General features: G+C 40.0%; 1 protein-coding gene across 1 annotated transcript in view; it reads right to left on the bottom strand.

Annotated features, from left to right (window-relative positions):
* The window catches only part of tulp4a (TUB like protein 4a), a 30,633-nt gene that overhangs the window by 9,319 nt on the left and 1,424 nt on the right, over positions 1 to 19,890 (bottom strand). The window contains exons 2-10 of the mRNA XM_061929916.2: positions 18,147 to 18,906; positions 2,751 to 2,879; positions 2,147 to 2,308; positions 1,892 to 2,072; positions 1,223 to 1,330; positions 968 to 1,134; positions 618 to 842; positions 304 to 538; positions 33 to 177 (exon numbers count right to left, since the gene is read on the bottom strand). Coding sequence (XP_061785900.2) covers positions 33 to 177; positions 304 to 538; positions 618 to 842; positions 968 to 1,134; positions 1,223 to 1,330; positions 1,892 to 2,072; positions 2,147 to 2,308; positions 2,751 to 2,879; positions 18,147 to 18,398 — 1,604 coding nt within the window. The 5' untranslated portion in view covers positions 18,399 to 18,906. The remainder of the gene's footprint in view (positions 1 to 32; positions 178 to 303; positions 539 to 617; positions 843 to 967; positions 1,135 to 1,222; positions 1,331 to 1,891; positions 2,073 to 2,146; positions 2,309 to 2,750; positions 2,880 to 18,146; positions 18,907 to 19,890) is intronic.

Genomic DNA, 19,890 nt, shown 5'->3' on the forward strand with positions numbered 1-19,890 from the left:
AACATTAGTTGTGCTATAAAATGACTGTTTACCTGGGCATTTTGGGGGACTTACTCCCCCTAGATATCTTTGGGGACTTTTTTCCCACCCAGTCGTCACTGAGCTCGATGTCACTGGAGTCTGAGCAATTGCAGCTGTCAATCATTGCAGATATCAGACTGTTGCCATATATATCATCTGAGGAGAGAAAAGGAACAGTTGTTCAGTACAAGCGAGTCAATCAATGAGTATATTAATGGACATTTTGTTTACGAAAACACTGATTAGTAGATTTACTAGTAAATACACAGAAAATAGGTTTACCTGTTTTTCCATCCATTTTAGGGTCCATAATGACAAACTCTGGACGCAATTTACTTATTCGCCGGCCTTTAAGGATTGGCACTAGACCCCCTAAGTACTCCAAGTACAGAGTGTAGCAGGGACCCCCCACCTCAGGGTTGTCCTCAGTACGTTTCATTGTACAGTGGAGACGCTCGTTGCCTGCTGTCGGGTAGCTGACAAAGTCACGCATGTTGTTGGGATCAGGGATAGGCGGCTGAGGGGAATGAGAGCATGTGTAATATAGCGCATGTTATAAAATGTCTCTTCAGTTATCAAAACATTTCCTGTCTTACCCTAATTGTGGGACCGAAAGCGGCAGTGACGTATGAACAGAGACGCGACGGCATGGTTAGCTTGGCCACGTCTTTCTCTTCCTTTACCGCCGTGGCGATGCCCTGCTGGCAAAGGAGCTGCAGGCTGGCGACGCGGTGCTCTACACGCACAACGTAGAGCGCCGGGCCGCACGCCAGGAAAAGACGCGAGTCCCTGTGGCCCCAACAAAGGGTAGTGATGGGGCGCTGCGGGGAAATTGACAATTTGTAATATTGTGGGTGGAGCTTAACTTCCTGTTATGTCACCCATTCAACTAGCTGATACTGAATCAACATCACCTCTAAGTAGTGCACGGCATTTTAATCATTACCTGTGCTGGTGTTTCCAGTGAGTAGATGTGTTCACCCCGGACGTTATAGAACTTGACAATGGCGTTCCTGGTAGGGGGAGGACAAGAGGGGTCAGGGGAGAGGAGCATCTTCTCCATGCCAGCCACCGAAAGAAGATCCCCCTGCGAGCACCACTGGACGACCACATCTTTGAAACAGAAGTTGGACATTTTACTAAATTTAGACAATATGTTTGTGTAACTGACAACCTTCAAGTTAAAAAAATCCTGGACTACCTTTCAGGCCGGTGCGGATAAGTGTGGGTGAGAGGTCATCATAGTTGTTCATTAGGCTAATGTCTCCAGAGGTGAAGCTGACTGTCAGCAGAGGTTTGTGGCTGTGCACTGTGATAACAGAACAAAAAGCAATAAAGATATAAACAGCCAAATGGAAAAAAAACACTCCTGGTAATCCTGCTGTATTTGTAGTTGCAAAACTGTCTAGTAAAAGCCCTTGTGGTCCTACAAAGGCCATTACCCTGTGCATCACATCATCATGCATCACAATGGAGAGATCTGGCAAGTGAAGAATTAGAAGACAGCCTAGTGTCAGCTTCAGACATTATTTCCATCTAGGCCAATCAATTACGATTGACTAATTATTTCTGTGATCCAGTTAGCTTGGAGAATGTTTGGCTCATTGTGGACTGTGTAAGATGCTTCCCAGTGCAACATGATTCAGTGATTCAGAGACGGGATGCAGATCTTTATGATAATATAAGTTAAATACCGCTTCCCATGGAATCAGAGCATGAGGAAGCGTGGATGGAGCGGCAATACAAGGGGGGGAGCTCACAGATGCTCACACATCTGCTTTCTTCCTCCCCTGTAAATTAAACAGCTGGACAATTGTACATCAGCACTCCCTGCTGACATGACAGCAATTGTTTTCTCAGAGCAGCGCACCTTGCTGCAGGGGATAGTCATCCGAGTCAGTGTCGCTCTCACTGCTGTCCTCTACCAGGAAGCTGGGGTAGTTCCAGGACATGCTGACGATGCCGTCCGACTCATGCAGCAGAATGTGGGCCAGCATGCGGCCGTGGCAGTCCATCACTATCACCTGTCCGTCGGCGGTGCCAAACAAAACCTTGCGCAGGAAAGGCAAAAGTGTTAGAATACAGAAACAAGAGTTGGTTGGGTAATAATCGGTGTGTGTTGTACCTGTTGGTCGTCAGGAGTCCAGATACCGCAGGTGATCTGACTTTCCAAGTTGATTTCGGAAGACCAATGCCTCTGCCCGCTGACTGAGCCCACCAGAACAAAGCCATCGCGGTAGGAGATGAGCGCCTGAGTGCCATCATGTGACCATGTAAAGTCACTCACCTATAGAGCCACCGACAGACAGGTCCATTATCACTCATATTCATTTCACATCAGACTGGGATTAATATTATACGCTTTTGTTTTATAAAAAAAAATACACTCACTGTTAAAAAAAACCTAGTTATAACAGCAATGAATGCTCTAAGTTATTTGAATTAGGGTCATGCCGATCGATCAGCCACCGATCGGGATCGAATGATTTTAATTTTCAAATGGTGCCCGTAACACAGCAGTAAAACGGCTGATCAAATAAAAAGAAAAGTCATTGATGTCTTTATTCATCCTTTTTAAGATGAATAAGATGATGTCGATGTTTATCAGGATTTTTCTTATTTGTAATTTAAAAACACTTTGAATTTAAACAGTTTCTTAAAGTGATTACGATTAAAATACGATTAATTGTGCAGCCCTAATATCCATCCAATGAAAAAGTGGATCTTACCTGAGCTCCACGATCATTGACCAACTCCACAGACCAGCGGCCTTCATATTGGATCCAAACAAAGATTCCGCCATCTGTATCACAGGTGGCCAGCTTCTGGAAGGGCTCATTCCATCGCACCAGAACCACCTTAGAAGACAAGCGCACACAAATACAAAAGGATTGGCCTCCAAGGACAAAAACAACACTTTCTTTCTCAGGCTGCTCTGTACATCCAGCTGCACGGAGCGACCAGTGGCCACATTAGCGAAAAGCTAAATTTAGCAAATGAATCTACTGTGTACAGTATATCATTAAGCGGGTTAACCTCATTTTGAGAAAACCTCAAAGGAGCTGTAATTATCTGATAAATTACTGACAGTAGTGCTGCTTTAAAAAATGTTCCTTACTTAACGCATACATGCAAGTACAAGAACATGATGGTGATTGTTACCATAAAGCAGTATGGATCATCCCTGTCCTCGCTAATGTCACCTCAAAGTAACCCATCACGCTCCCCCCCCCCCCCCCCCCCCACTCCCGAGCTCCTCCCTCTTTTCTTTCTCTGTGTGTATCTGTCTGCTCTTCTGTAGCGTGACTCAGCCTATTCCCAGAGGAATAATCCTAAGAAGGGAGCAGCTCTGCTCTCACTGAGCGCAGCAGCACGTGTGCTATGCATGCTCAAAGGCACAACCCAGGGCAGGTTTTAGATGGGCTTACACTTGGGGTGTTGACTCCCAACGGACCCGGCAACAGGGTCCTTTTACTGTGCCATCTCACTCGCATCATCAGCCCAGTGGAACAGATGTAGACTTAAGTCAAAACGAGCACCAATTACTCATAGAATATGAAGGTCTGCCTGCACTGAACACTTGTCTCAGCTGCATCATCGCCTCCTGGGTATTGTTAAATGAGGATAAAGATTGGCACTGAGCTACAGGGTTACTCTTCAGGGAAATGGTTTGGCCTTGTTCGCCGCAGAGGGACGGCTTGTCACAAATATGGTGGGCATGAATACACCATCAACTGTCTCAATCATAACAATACTCTCCTGGTGTTTGTAGAACCTATTGTATAACAAACATATATTGTATTCAATCACAGTGACAAACACCTTATAAGTCCATTTTATGATGATTTTGATGATCTAAATGAGATTATGTTTTCTCCTGCATAACTGTTATAAAACAATGCAATGAAAACATTTTGAAAACACAACATTATAAAACAACTAAACAACTATCTCCATTGGTCACCAAAATTGAAGGAAGCAAATGTCTTCAGTAAATAATTGCCATTAAAAAGGTATGATATCAATTTCATTTCATCTTTATGATCCATCCATTTTCTACCGCTTGTCCCTTTTTCGGGTTCGTGGGGGGTGCTGGAGCCTATCTCAGCTGCATTCGGGCGGAAGGCGGAGTACACCCTGGACTATTTCGAATATTTAATTTTGCCTGCATTTACTGTTAAAACTATGCAGCTAAATAGACAAACACCTTGAAAACACCACATTATAAAACAAGTATCTTCACTGGCCACCAGAACTGAACAACACTGAATGTTTTAAGTAACAGAGTTAACATCAAAAGGTATAAAATCGGTCACGGGTAAAAGCAGCACGATTTGATTTGCCTTTGCGGGACTGACTAGATTTACTTCATGACTATTTTGACTTTTTAATTTGATGAGATTATCTGTTTTCTTCTGTATTTACAATGCAAAGAAAACATGCTATAACATCTCCTCTCCCTTGGCCAACACAATTGAACTAACATTTTGAAGTGACTAATGGGCATTAGAGGAATATGTTTTTTATTTAACTGTACAGCTGTACCTCAACTTGAAGAGTCCAACCTTAAAGGGGAACTGCACTTTTGGGGGGTAATTTTGCCTATCATTCACAATCCTTATGTAAGAGAAGCACACATACTGTATGTTTTTTATGCAATCTAACTTGTAAATAAATGCAAGCAAAGGCCTGCTTACAATGGAGCTCTCCTTATGGGAGTCGCTCTATTCTGCCTATAAAGCGGTTAAAAAAGCATCCAAACACTTCCATCAACATTTTATATACACTAAGTATTTTTGTAATGCAGTAACAGGCACATTCATAATAACATGTATTTTGGTCATTTTAAGCATACGGAAGCACATTGATTTCACAAACAAATCACGTTTGCTTTTCCCTTTATAATAACAAATACTACTAATCATGGCACACTTCATAAGAGTAAACAAACATAATAAAACATCCCTTACTGTACAATGTCTGCTCTCACTAAGATGCCGACTGATAGGATGTTCATATATACCCGTTTCGATGAAGAATGACTCATAATCCACACAGAGAAAAAAGATGGGTGGAACCAAGCGTCTTTTCGTGTCTTTTTTGACAATAACGCGTCTAAGTGGGGCTGTCAAAGTTGACCAACTTCTCAGTTTATGTCCATATTATTCTACTATCAAGGTAAGAAGCATGATTTCTAATCTATAATTAACTTTCACAAGCTCAGAGGCGAGAAAGCAGCTCACCAGCTCATGATGCCAATACAGCAGCATAAGGGATCTCTTGATCAATTCGCCGCTAAAAATAGGTATTTAACGTTAGCATTTATAACAACAATATCACAATCACTTGGTTAATATTCAGATCACAAAATGTAAATGGGGTATTGTTGGCGCTTTTTGGATTTTTTTTTGTGGTTTTTACGGTCAAAATGGACGCAATGACGTCATGGCTCCCATTGGCTCTATTGTAAGCAGACGTTTATTTACGAGTTAGAATGCATTAAAAATAGAAAGACATATGTGTTCTTGTCTTTCAAAAGGATTGTAAATTATAGGCAAACTTCCCCCCCAAATTTAAGTTCCCCTTTAAGAGTGTTTTCAGATAAGAGCTGTCTCTCAACCAGTGTTACTCTTGACAGTAGTTTTCAATTTAGTTGTCTTTTGAAATTGTCTTAAAACCACTTTTACTAAGGTTATATCAGAGCATCTCAAAAACTACATTCACAACAAGATCTGCACTCCATGAATATATCATTAAGTACATTTCACACTAACAATACTGTGTTATTATTTTACCTGAAATTAAGCATGAATTTCAAATGTTGAATAACATGACTATTCATACGGTCGTATGAAGAAACAAACAAGTTTTATTCTATATTGTGTATAACTACACTTAGTGTGCCCAGTTGGCATCTTGGCCACTGTCCCGTTTAAAAAGGAACTGCACTTTTTTGGAATTTTGTCAATTGTTCACAAACCTTATGAGAGACAAGAAGTCAAAAGGGTTTTTTGTTTTTGCATTCTAATTTGTAATAAATCAACTCGTGGCTCCAAGTTCCATATGTGCTCTAATGTTTCAACCTCTCTTTGTGCTCGCATCCATAACCAGCAGTTCATTCTCCATAAATTCAGGTTAAAAAAGATAAGGTTGAAAATCCACATTTGTTCAAAAAATAGTCGTCTTCGTTGTCTATTACCAAGCCTTAAATGATTAGAACACACAAGCATTTGTTTCCGTAAGTAAGAACACACATTAGTTGCCGGATGTTGGAAATGTGTTGCTATGGGAACAGGAATAAATGCGCTTCGGAAATAAATTCCGGTAATGCTTAAAATTACCAAAACACTGTAAATATTGTACATATTACAACGTGTCTGTTACTACATTAAATACATATACTTGCGGTGAGTATATGAAACGTTAATAGAGTGTTTTGAAGTTCTCTTAGAGGGCTTTGAAGGCTACAATGGTGAGTCCCATTAGCCACAACTTGCAAACGTTTTTCTTATCACCTCAAGACAGTACAGTAGGGATGTAAAGATATAAGAATTTCATATCATGGTTATTTTGACCAAAATTATCACGGTTATTATTATTGTGGTATTGTTCAATGTGCTCAAAAAGTACTTATACACACACTGAAATCTTTTGACCAAGTTGATTTTTTTTTTTTAAACATGGCAAAAATAAATAGACACACTGTTAGAAAACCCACGACTTTGAATGTCCTCTGTTTCTTATGCTTTACTGAATTTGTTTTAGCTTTAGTGTATTAACTGTTTTAATGGCTAAATTTCAATGTTTTAAATATTGGTTTGTACTGTAGCGCTTTAAGATTTATTTAAATGAAAAGTATGTAACAAAATATATTATTATTATGTATTATTCAGCTGTCCTCGGACGCATCGTAAAAATACCTTGTCTTTTTTTCCTCTAAGGAAAGATCAATCATCATAATTGCGTACTAAGAAAGTACAGCTTGTAGGTTCAATTTGCCCAATGATCTTAGTAGCTCAGGCAGCAATCTAAACTTAAGTTTAGATTGGGGTATGTTCTATTTTAATGGGGAAAGTCATTATTGTCTCTTGTTTTCATGTTAGCGTTTAAGCTAGTAAGCTGGCACCAGTTATCAAAGTGCAGTTATCAATATCGGTTTTGGATCATTTTAATTTAAAAGGGTAATACTACCCGTCATTATTACCGTTTATTGTATTACAGCTGAACAACACAGTCTTGTTTTCCGGGTAAAAAATCTAAATACAGTGCCTTATAAAAACAGTCGTTCTGATTGGATCCCCTCTGTTATTTTCCCGCTGCCCCTCTCCCACGTGCTACTGTGATTGGATAGAATCCTAGCTTGTCCCAACCTAAGTTGGATTTTGTCTCCGTCTACATTTTTGTCTCATTTTTATTCATCGACTAAATTGTCACTTAATTTCTTCATTTAAGTTGCAAGGAAAACATTAAGCGACAAACATCCCCGTAAGATCTGCCCAGAACATCTGGTGTTACTCGCTAGCATCAACTTAAAGCTCGAAATTGATTGATATAACTTAATTTTTCTAAGCATGAGAAGGAAGAAAGTGAGTGTGAAGGGCAGTGCTGAGAAGAAGAAATGGATGATATTTCCTGGAGAGTTACCAGTCTGGAGAAGGTGCTATCTGTTTTTAAGTCATGACCCAGTGTGGACCACTCCTCTATGACCTGAATGAAGACCACCTACGACCCTCTGCTTGCCTCCAATGGACTGGAATCTCACATTATCATGAATAATTTGCAATAACTGTACCCACTTAGTATCCATTGCAGCTGATCACCAAGGAAGGAGGCCCCCACATCTGCAGTACCTTCCCAAGTATTCCCATTTTGGGTTTTAAGATTTTCCCTGCCCGGATGTGGGTATAGACCAGTGATGTCATTGTGGCTTGTGCAGCCCTTCGAGGCACCTGTGATTAAGGGCTATATGAATAAACTTTGATTTATTGATTTTCATTTAATTAAAGAAATAAATTATCAAATATGACGAGCATATTGGTGATTTGGTGGAGCAGTTCGAGCATAGAACTTTTATTCTTCACCATACTGACTGATTGAGTCACTAATAACGGCCAAAAGAGGATATCTAAGTAATTGTATCTGAACGGCAGACGTTTATCCATGAAAATATGGAAAAGCTGCTATTGGTGTGTTTGACAAAGAAGCAGCTTGAAGGAGATACTCTCCAAGGTAAATGCTCTACATTATTACATTACCTTATTTTGTAAAACTACTGTAGTTGTTTGTGAAACATTCTATTATTTTGTGTTTCATACAATATTTATTATCTCGAAGTTTTTTTTTTTTAAAAGGCATGTCAAATATGTGCTTTTTTGTAGGGCCGAGTACCATTATATTCACTTCAATTCAATGGGCGTCGTTGATTTGAGATACAAGTGCTTTGAGTTCAGACGTCCGTCATAGAACCAATTAGGCTCATAAATAGAAGTACTGCTGAATATCAAATAAAAATGATGTATGTTACAGTAAATTATGCTGATTTCAATGCAATGCTTTAATGAGATGTGAGTTTTAAAAAATGATTGTGTAGTTTTACTTGCAGCAAATAAAAATAATTTATATTAATCTGCACCTTGTAAGATTACCATGATGGGAAACCACATTGCATTACACTTCATACTGTATGTCCAAGTGTAAATCATAACAACACTAAATACTACATCGTGTGGGCACGTTTTGTGTCCTGCACTGACATCTGCACAGAGGTAACAATAATCCCTGCATGTGAGTGTAAATTTAGCAGGACTGTGGAGATTAGCTCGTGTGAGCTGGTCAGGCATCCCTTACGAGGGAGACAGCTGAGCACCTCGCCGTAACGCAGCGAGAGCTGGGAGATCAAACGTCACATGGAGACAGACAGGATAAGAGCAATAATACGAACCCACGGGACAACATAAGGGGATCACGGGCACACGAGCCGCATGTACAAGAGTAGACTAATGAAAAACAATTATAGTATTCGTCTTGAATACGGGAGCACAACAGCATGCCCATAAAGATGTCCAACAAAAGCATAATCTAATATATTTTCTCTCTCTGAACTAAAATCTAATTTGATAAGAGGACGCTTCAGGTCTGTGATCCTTTAATCTTTGGTCAATGTTCAGCAATTAATAACTTCTGCTCAGAAACCATCTTAGAGCAAATTGACAAAAGCATCACATGCACATGCTTTTGTCAATTTGCTCTTAGACTAAGACATCCAAGCTGACCCCAGCAATTTAAAAAGAAGGCCAAATCAAATCAAGGGGCAGCTATAGAGATTGTGGTGCAGTCAGCAGAAGTGAAAGGACATTATGAAGGTGCAGCATCACGCGGATTTGACGGCGACACTGGCCGCTAGTGACCGGAAAGTATTCACAGTGCTTCACTTTTTCCACATTTTGTTATGCATTATTCCAAAATGTAATACATTATTTTTGTTCTCAAAATTCTACAATGATACCTCATAATGACTGTTATTTTTTATTTTGCAAATGCATAAAAAAAAAATCACATATACACAAGTATATACAGCATTTGCTCAGTACTTTGTTGATGTACCTTTGGCAGCAATTGCAGCCTTACGTCTTTTTGAATTTAATGCCTCAAGCTCGGCACACCTATCTTTGGGCAGTGTCGTTCATTCCTCTTTGCAGCAACTCTCAAGCTTTATCAGGTTGGATGGGAAGCATTGGTTTTCATCCAGGATGTCTCCCCCTATCCTCACTAGTCTCCCAGTTCCTGCTGCTGAAAAGCATACCCACAGCATGATGCTGCCACCACCGTGCTTCACTGGAGGGATGCTATTGGCCTGGTGATGAGCGGTGCCTGGTTTCCTCCAAACATGACGCCTGGTATTCATGCCAAAGAGTTCAATCTTTGTCTCATCAGACCAGATGTTTCTCATAGTCTGAGAGTCTTTTAGGTGCATCTTGGCAAACTTTTTCCGTCTGACCACTATACCATACAGGCCTGATTGGTGGATTGCTGCAGAGACGAGTCAGGTTAGACAGAAAGATGAATGCAGCAATGTATAAGACATCCTGGATGAAAACCAATGCTTCCCATCCAAACTGATGAAGATTGGGAGGTGCTGCAAAGAGGAAGGGGCAAAGAGGAAATGGCAAAACTGCCCAAAGATAGGTGTGCTATGTGGCATCATATTCAAAAAGACTTGAGGCTGCAATGGCTTCCAAAAGTGCATCAACAAAGTATTGAGCAAAGGCTGTGAATACTTATTAAATGTGATTTTTTTTAATAAATTTTCTCATTAAAAAAAAAAAGTTTTCACATTGTCATTATGGGGTCCTACCTGTAGAATTTTAAGGACAAAACTGTATTTATTCCATTTTGGAACAAGGCTGTAACATAACAAAATGTGAAGTGCTGGGAATGCTTTTCGGCTGCAATGTAAGCTCGGCTTGTACAGAGAGTTTGAGGAATCAATTTGGCTTAAAATAAATTATATAGGCTGCATTGTCTCTTTTTTTATACCTGTTGGTGTGTTTTAATGTGTTTTTAATTTGCGATGAAGCCATGTCAAAGACAAATTTCTGTTTGTCACTGTAGAAACAGACCAAGCTACCCATCCATTAATTTTCTACCACTTGTCCCTCTTGGAGTCGTGGGGGGTTGCAGCCTATCCTCTAGGGGTGTGGGAAAAAATCGATTCGAATTCAAATCGCGATTCTCACGTTGTACGATTCAGTATCGATTCTAATTTTTCAAAAATCGATTTAAAAAAAAAAAAAAGTTTTTATTAATCAATCCAACAAAATAATACACAGCAATACCATAACAATGCAACCCAATTCCAAAACCAAACCCGACCCAGCAACACTCAGAACTGCAATAAACAGAGCAATTGAGAGGAGACACAAACAACACAGAACAATCCAAAAGTAGTGAAACAAAAATGAATATTATCAACAACAGTATCAATATTAGTAACAATTTCAACATAACATTGATTAAAAATCCCTCATTGACATTATCATTAGACATTTATAAAAAAATGTAAAAAAGAACAATAGTGTCACAGTGGCTTACACTTGCATCACATCTCATAAGCTTGACAACACACTGTGTCCAATATTTTCACAAAGATACAATAAGTCATATTTTTGGTTCATTTAATAGTTAAAACAAATTTACATTATTGCAATCAGTTGATAAAACATTGTCCTTTATAATTATAAAAGCTTTTTACAAAAATCTACTACTCTGCTTGCATGTCAGCAGACTGGGGTAGATCCTGCTGAAATCCTATGTATTGAATGAATAGAGAATTGTTTTGAAGCGGAAAAATATCGTTTTTGAATCGAGAATCGCGTTGAATCGAAAAAAAAATCGGTTTATAATCGAATCGTGACCCCAAGAATCGACATTGAATCGAATCGTGGGACACCCAAAGATTCGCAGCCCTACTATCCTCGCTGCACTGGTGTCAGATGGAAGGCAGGGTACACCCTGGACAAGTCGCCACCTCATCACAAAATACCATTCACACTCACATTCACCATTTTTTAAACTGTCCTTCAAATGCAGCCTTAGAAGGACACATCCTTTGTGAAATGGGACAGTATAGCCTTTAATAATAATTAATAATTATGATAAAGGCAGGCAGGTTACACCATGGAAAAGTCACCTCCTCATCGCAGGGCCAACACAGACAGACATCCATTCATAATATTCTTTTAAAAACTGTCCTTCAAATGCAATCTTAGAGGGACACAGCCATTGTGAATAGGGACAGTATAGCCTTTAATATTAACAATTAAGATAATAATGGATAAGGTTTATAAAGCGCTTCTCTAGACAATGAAATGGCTTTACAGTGAGTAAAGTTTGATGTTCCCAGCAATGTTTGACATATTTGACTTTAAAATTAGCATTATCTTACATTTATGGAACCAATTTTTTTTTATCTTCAACTGAACAGTGACACATGCTGATATGGGAGGTTGCAAAAATAGTAAGAGTGTTTAATTAGAATACGAAAAGCAGTTTAAGTGAGCTAATGGTTTGAAGCAGACATTAAACCTTAATTCCTTAACATTTTCCCTTAAAAAATGTCAGCTGCCCCAAAATGTTTTTCAAAAATACCATATATTAATACATTTCTTGCACGACTGCACCCTGAAATATGGTGGAACCTCAACTTACGAGTAAATCGAAATACGAGCTGTCACTGAGGTTTTTGTTATGCTTTAAGTTATAAGCATTTCCACTGTCAATTGAAATAGTATTTGTCACAAGGTTGTGCTATTTGAGTGACTGAGTGACAGAGTTCAGTTAATATATTGTTACAGTTGTTGTTCCTGCTTATTTTACACAAGAAACAAAACTGTGTGAGCAATAAAAAGTTAATATATTGTTACACGTTGTTGTTCCTGCTTTGTTAACACAAGAAATACACCTAAGTTTTGAGTAACCGTTGACGTGTGCGTTTGAGCGTTGCTCCAAATTGGCCCCTCCAATCACCAGAACTAAGAAAGTTAGAGCAAATCAGAGAAATAAACCATTAGCATCAGTCCAGATCATTCGAAGCGGCAGCCAGCCACCGTGGCATGATGTCACACATGCGCAAATTACAAACATGTATCCATTACAAAATTTAAAAAGCTGCAGAAGCGGTTTGTTGTGTTTCAGTTTGTTCTGTTAAGTCATGACTCAACAAACTGCATGGTTGAGCTTTGGTACATAGGCAAACACATCGCTGACTTCCTCGGTCATCCCGACCCCGTTTCATGAGACATTTTTCATCTAAATGGGAATATATATTCTATCAATCGGCATCCTAATGACAGCATACCTTGTAGAGTAAATGATGATTTATTATGTTTGTTGGCTCTTATAAAGTCAGTGAGCAGAAATCAATGATGATGGAGAAAAAAAAGCAAACGTCGTTATGCGTTTTTGAAATTAATGTGTTGCATATGCTCAAAATTATCAAAATACTTAAATGTTATTATAAATGTGCCCGTTAGTACATTACATATATACTTACATCATGTAAATAAAACCCTAAAGGAAGTGTTTGGATGTTTTTTTAGGGGTTCTGTAGGCAGAATTGAACGGCTCCCATAGGCTCCATTGTAAGCAGACTTTTGATCGAAGTTTACTTTTTAGTTTATTTAGAATGCATTAAAAAAAAAAATCCAACCGTCGTTATGTCTCTCACAATATTTGTGAACGATAGGCAAAATTCCAAAATTAATGCAGTTCTTAGTTAAGCCTCAGCAACACTGTTACGTGATTCAATCAAATCAACAAGCGAGAGAACTGGATGGACATGAAGACGACGGAATCAGTGCTAAATATTATTAACTTAATCACTTTCTTCTGGTACTGTTCCCCTCGCATTCAAAAAAGCGGTTATTCATCCTCTGCTCAAAAGACCTAACCTTGATCCTGACCTCATGGTAATGGTGTCCCATCTTCCCTTTATCTTGAAAATGCTCGAAAAAATTGTTGCACAGCAGCTAAATAATCACTTAGTGTCTAACAATCTCTGTGAACCCTTTCAGTCCAGTTTCAGGGCAAATCACTCAACAGAGACAGCCCTCGCAAAAATTACTAATGATCTGTTGCTAACTATGGATGCTGATGCGTCATCCATGTTAATACTTGATTTTAGCGCTGCTTTCGATACCGTTGATCAATAATATTCTATTAGAACGTATCAAAACATGTACCTATGTCAGACTTAGCCAAGAACAGATTTGCCTTTTGCTGGAACTTTGCCTTAACACTACATACTTTCAATTCATATGAACGTTTTACCGACAAAAACAGGGTTGTGCCATGGGATCACCTGTATCCCTAATAGAAGCAAACCTTTCCATGAAGGACATGGAAAAGAGAGCTTTGAACTCTTTTAAGGGAACGTCACCAAGTCATTGGTACAGATACGTGGATGACACATGGGTGAAAATCAGAAACCAGGAAGTGTAAGCCTTCACCGAACACATTAACTCAGTGGACAAAAACATCAAGTTCACATGTGAGGATGTCAAAGACAGTAAGTTGGAATGTGATGTCCACATTGGAGAAAAAAGGGGCCTCCATGTTGGGGTTTAATGAAAACGCACACATACCAATCAATACCTACTTTTTGACTCACACCACCCACTGGAACACAAACTGGGTGTTATCAGAACCCTACAACACAGAGCTTATAATGTCCCTACCAGCCCACAGGCCAAAGAGAAACAGCATAGACATTTGAGGGAAGCCCTCAAAACCTGTGGTTACCCCAGCTGGTCATTTGTGAAAGTGCATCCAGTTCCAGAAATAACAACAACAGAGTGGATGAAGAGGAAAAATGCGAGAAAATATTGTCATTCCATATGCATCAGGTCTATCTGAGGAACTCAGAAGAATTTTTAACCAACACAACATCCCAGTACACTTCAAAACCAGGCAACACCCTGAGACAGAGACTGGTGCATCCTAAAGAACGGACACCACACACCCACAAAAATAATCTAGTGTATGCTATCCAGTGTAATGATGAACGCACTGATTCATATATTGGGGAAACAAAATAACCACTAAGCCGACGCTTGGCACAACATAGACGGGCAAACTCTTCAGGCCAAGACTCAGCTGTCTACCTGCACCTCAGGGAGAAACAGCACTCCCTTGAGAACAAAAATTTACAGATTCTGGACAGGGAGGATGGAAGGTACGAAAGAGGAGTGAGGGAAGCCATCTATGTCAAGGTTGAAAAACAATCCCTGAACAGAGGAGGTGGTCTGCGACACCACCTGTCTCCTAGCCTTTGAAATTTATGCTAATCTAAGGAAATAGATGACAATTACAAAAATGTTTTAAAGATGGACATCCTATGACAAACCTCACTATATTCAAAAGTAACTTGAAAATCAAAGACTGAACGGCACAAAACGCCCCTCAAGTCTCTGAAGGGTTCAACGAGATGCTTGAATCAAAGGGAAGTGCCACGCTGTTACAAAAAAACTAAATGGAGCATGGACTAATTTGCAATATAAGAGACAAAGGGAAATTTGAAGATCTCTTCAAGGTACGATAGGTACTAAAAAGCAGTCTTGGAAGGTATCATGGACCAAGGCTTGACCAGGCAGGCAAGCCTGTTATGCAACATGTCCTCTCCATGGATAGATTAGCAGGGTAAAGCCATCGCTCTAAAGCACATTTAAGCGCAACGCCGGAGTCAAAAGGTCAGACAGGTAGAAAGCACATAGAGACCATGAGAGGCTCATGTATAAAGGTCTAATGGGATAATTCATTAACAGGACTGACAATGGTAAATAGTCTTGATATACATGGCAATTCACAGTGTAGACTGTAGACGAAAACTTGCAAGACAATATCTACTGAAACTGACAAACACTACAGTGTTGTCAAACAGTCTCAGATATGTATCTCTCATGCAGAATGAATAGGCTGTTACTGCACGCTGTAATGGAAGGGAGAAAAAAGCATCAAGAAGAGAGCTTGTCAAATGAAGCAGTGATCTATTTTGAATCACATCCCAGAGGGAATATTCAATAGCATCACAAGAGTGTAAAAATATCAAGTTTTTAAATGCAGTACAACTGACAGAAGGTCAAGAGGTAAGTTGTTGTTTGGACTTGACATTAAGAAACCACACAGCTTTTCATTTCTACCCTATTGACTGTCCCGTTTGGTTGAGGAGTACAACCGAAAATGTCCGTGCCTTGGTCGAAGATCTTACCCTTCTAATTATCACTGACCGTGGCGAATCGAGGAAATCGCCTAGGAGGGGTGTACTCTAGGCCAGTGGTTCTCAACCTTTTTTCAGTGATGTACCCCCTGTGAACATTTTTTTAATTCAAGTACCCCCTAATCAGAGAAAAGCATTTTTGGTTGAAAAAAAAAGAGATAAAGAAGTAAAATACAGCACTATGTCATTAGTTTCTGATTTATTAAATTGTATAACAGTGCAAAATATTGCTCATTTGTAGTGATTTTTCTTGAACTATTTGGAAAAAAAGATATAAAAATAACTAAAAACTTGTTGAAAAATAAACAAGTGATTCAATTATAAATAAAGATCTCTACATATAGAACTAATCATCAACTTAAAGTGCCCTCTTTGGGGATTGTAATAGAGATCCATCTGGATTTATGAACTTAATTCTAAACATTTCTTCACAAAAAAAGAAATCTTTAACGTCAATATGTATGGAACATGTCCACAAAAAAATATAGCTGTCAACACTGAATATTGCATTGTTGCATTTCTTTTCACAGTTCTTTTTGACAGACATTTTAGTGAGAAACCTGAGCTTGTGCTTCACTGAGTTTATGAACTTACATTCATATTTTGTTGAAGTATTATTCAATAAATATATTTATAAAGGATTTTTGAATTGTTGCTATTTTTAGAAGATTCTAAAAAAATCTCACGTACCCCTTAGCATACCTTCAAGTACTCCCAGGGGTACGCGTACCCCCATTTGAGAACCACTGCTCTAGGCCATGATAACATCATCTGAACAGCCTTCATTTAAGGTCCACAGCCCGAGATGGTGGTGTGGGATGCTTCCCAAGATGTTCCATCTTAAGTCAGTGGAGCCACCCAACATGCAACAAACATGGGGCGGTATGGCGTAGTGGGTAGAGCGGCCGTGCCAGAAACCTGAGGGTTGCAGGTTCGCTCCCCGCCTCTTACCATCCAAATCGCTGCCGTTGTGTCCTTGGGCAGGACACTTCACCCTTGCCCCCGGTGCCGCTCACACCGGTGAATGAATGATAAATGAATGAGTTGTAAAAATGAATGATGGGTTCTCACTTCTCTGTGAAGCGCTTTGAGTGCCTAGAAAAGCGCCATATAAATCTAATCCATTATTATTATTATTATTATATAATACTCCATACTATTACCATGAATTGATTACGTGGACCCCGACTTAAACAAGTTGGAAAACTTATTCGGGTGTTACCACTTAGTGGTCAATTGTACGGAATATGTACTGAACTGTGCAATCTACTAATAAAAGTTTCAATCAATCAATCAATCCACAATCTCCACATTGCTGCAAAGGTCCTGTATTCTTCTAGCTGCACCCAAGGTTTGGCCCGTACGTCAAAATGGATTGACATTTCTCTGAATGTGCGCTACAAAACACCCACTTTAACTTTAGGGTGTTAAGCCAAATTACCAAGAGATTTCCTACACACCTTTAGGGGACTGACAAGCACATAGTCTGTAGAATTTGATCAAAATTGGTTGAAAAACATGGTTGCCATCAAGCAAAACATCTTTACATGTGTGGGAGTTTGCATGCCCAAGTCATTGACCATTAGTCTAATAAAGAAAACATTTTGATGTTAACTGCATTGCCTACTGTATATGCTAGCATGTCTTTTGAAGCTTTTAACCCACAACAAGCACAACAAATGGCATTTATAGTCTTGTAAATAAAACAGGACTATAGGGACCTGCTCTCAGGTTAATAACTAATTGTAGGGCCTTGACCCATCATTGTGAGCTGTATTCTCGAGAGGGATGGCCTTCTTGGTTCTCCAGGAGGCTGGGTGATTGGTATGCGTTTATTTATAAGGCAACGCAGTGTCTACTGCTCTCCAATATTTGTAATTTAATTACACGGAAGAGTGTTTACTCTTATGGTTTGCGTTCAAATGATCTGTTCCATTTGCCTGCACAGAACCGGGAAAAAGGGATTTTGTTTACTCTGCTCCTTTTACATGTTGCAAAACGCTTTTAAGTCCAGATTGAAAGTACTTGAGATGACGTTTTTAAATAGTTTCTTAATTTGTATGACATGTATATTTATCTAACTGTATCTTTTTGCTGCCTCTTGGCCAGGACTCCCTTAAAAAAAGGTTGTTTAATCTCAATGGGACTTTCCTGGTTAAATCAAGGTTAAATTAAATAAATAAAGTGCTCTTATAAACGACATGCCCCATTTAAACACTGAGTGCATCGTACACCAAAATAAACTACTAATAAAAACCTGGTGCTCTCTGTGGGTGAGTATATTGTTTTATGGAGCTTTTGAATGTGTAATCAAAAAAAGTATATATATGATAGTAAATATGATCCATCCTACCTCACTATTGTGCCCCCTGAGGTTGAAGTTGACCCTCTGCGGAGTGGGCCGGTCCCGCTTGCAGTGGCTGGATGTAAATGTGACCCCCACAACTCCTCGGCCATTTCCAGTGGCGAGCCAGCCTTCCTCGTAATAACGCTTTCGGCACACGGGTTGCTCTTTCTCACTCTTCGGCACGCGGCCTTTCCACGACAGGCACAGGATGTTGGAGTCGCTGCAGAGAACCGGGCCATGCTCCACTGAGGCAAACATCCCTGCGACGTACGCGTTGTGAAGCTTCTGAGGTCCCCTCCCTGTTAAAGGTGCCACTCCTGTGCTGAGGTTACAGGTTCGATGATGGACGTGAGACGGCCATAGTGCATAGTATCTGCTCTTCCTTGGACATCAGTGAAAACTCAATTAAGGATACAATGTCATAAAAGTGGAGAAATCAGCGTTGCAAAGGCACTAGTCACTTTTGATGGAATGGACCGATACGGTCAGTTGCCTCCTTTTAGAAAGTCACATCCAGGAACAAAACAGCCGTGTCACATAAATTGCCAAAGCATCCACTCAACATGTCTCGCGGCTTTCAGTCCATGAAAGCGCCTTTTCTGTACAGTTAAGCGTGTTGATGTCGGCGTGCTCCGTCCTCGTCATGATCCAATCCTGGCTGTGAGTGCGAGAGGAGGAGCAGGGACTCCTCTCCATCAGCTGTAATCCTGCAAGAGAACCGCCTCTCCTTGAAACGCCATTACGCCGGCAAACCTCTGGCATCCCACTGGGGGTGAGGGAAAACGTTTTTTTTTATTATTACATCACAACAAGGCTTTTAACTTAGCACATATCATAAACAAACACTGAAATAAACACAGCAAAACTCTTCCCCTACTCCTTGCTTTTAAATATTAACAAGCTGGCCTAAATTACCCCTTATTCCATGGGCAGCCACTTATAGTTGGAGGACTATTCAGCTCAGCGGAAGGATACTGAATTATTTAACACGCTCATTAGAGATGCGCGGATAGGCAATTTATCTCATCCGCAACCGCGTCAGAAAGTCGTCAACCATCCGCCATCCACCCGATGTAACGTTTGATCTGAACTGCATCCGCCCGCCATCCGCCCGTTGTTATATATCTAATATTAATAAAAAAAAAAAAAAAGGGTGAAAACTACGCGAATTGCACCTTGTGCAGACAAGATTTTTCGATCGGACACGGAGGAATTAGCGATGTAAAAGACCACGTTGGGACAAAAAAACACAAGTCTAATGCCGTTGCTAGCGATACAAGTGGAAAACTTTCAACGTTTTTCGTCGCCCAAACAGATTCTTTGGATGTGATAAATGCCGAAGTTTTATTTACGGAGGCAATAATTGAGCATGGACTTCCAATTGCACTGGCTGATCACATGGGACAGTTAATAATGTAATGCAACCTTTAAAAATCATTACGCGGTGATCGCGATCCCAAAAATAAACTTTTCTTGCATGATAATGTCCAGAAAAATTTGCTTTATATTACTATAGAGTCCTTTTAACGAATGAGTTTGATGGTTTATCACAAACCTTAAATGAAATTCCATGGCCACTGTCCTGCTCTCTATATCAACCAGGGTGAGCCCCACCCCTTTCGTGAGCGCACTGAGCGCGGAGTGACCCCTTTTACGCGCCCCCGGCAACAGGGGTGGCAAGCAGGTAAGCTGCGCGGGCGGAGCGCGCGGAGTGACCCATGTTACGAGCCCCCGGCCACGGGGGTGGCGG

Source organism: Nerophis lumbriciformis, linkage group LG34 (assembly GCF_033978685.3).
Source record: "Nerophis lumbriciformis linkage group LG34, RoL_Nlum_v2.1, whole genome shotgun sequence".
Taxonomy (NCBI): Eukaryota; Metazoa; Chordata; class Actinopteri; order Syngnathiformes; family Syngnathidae; genus Nerophis; species Nerophis lumbriciformis.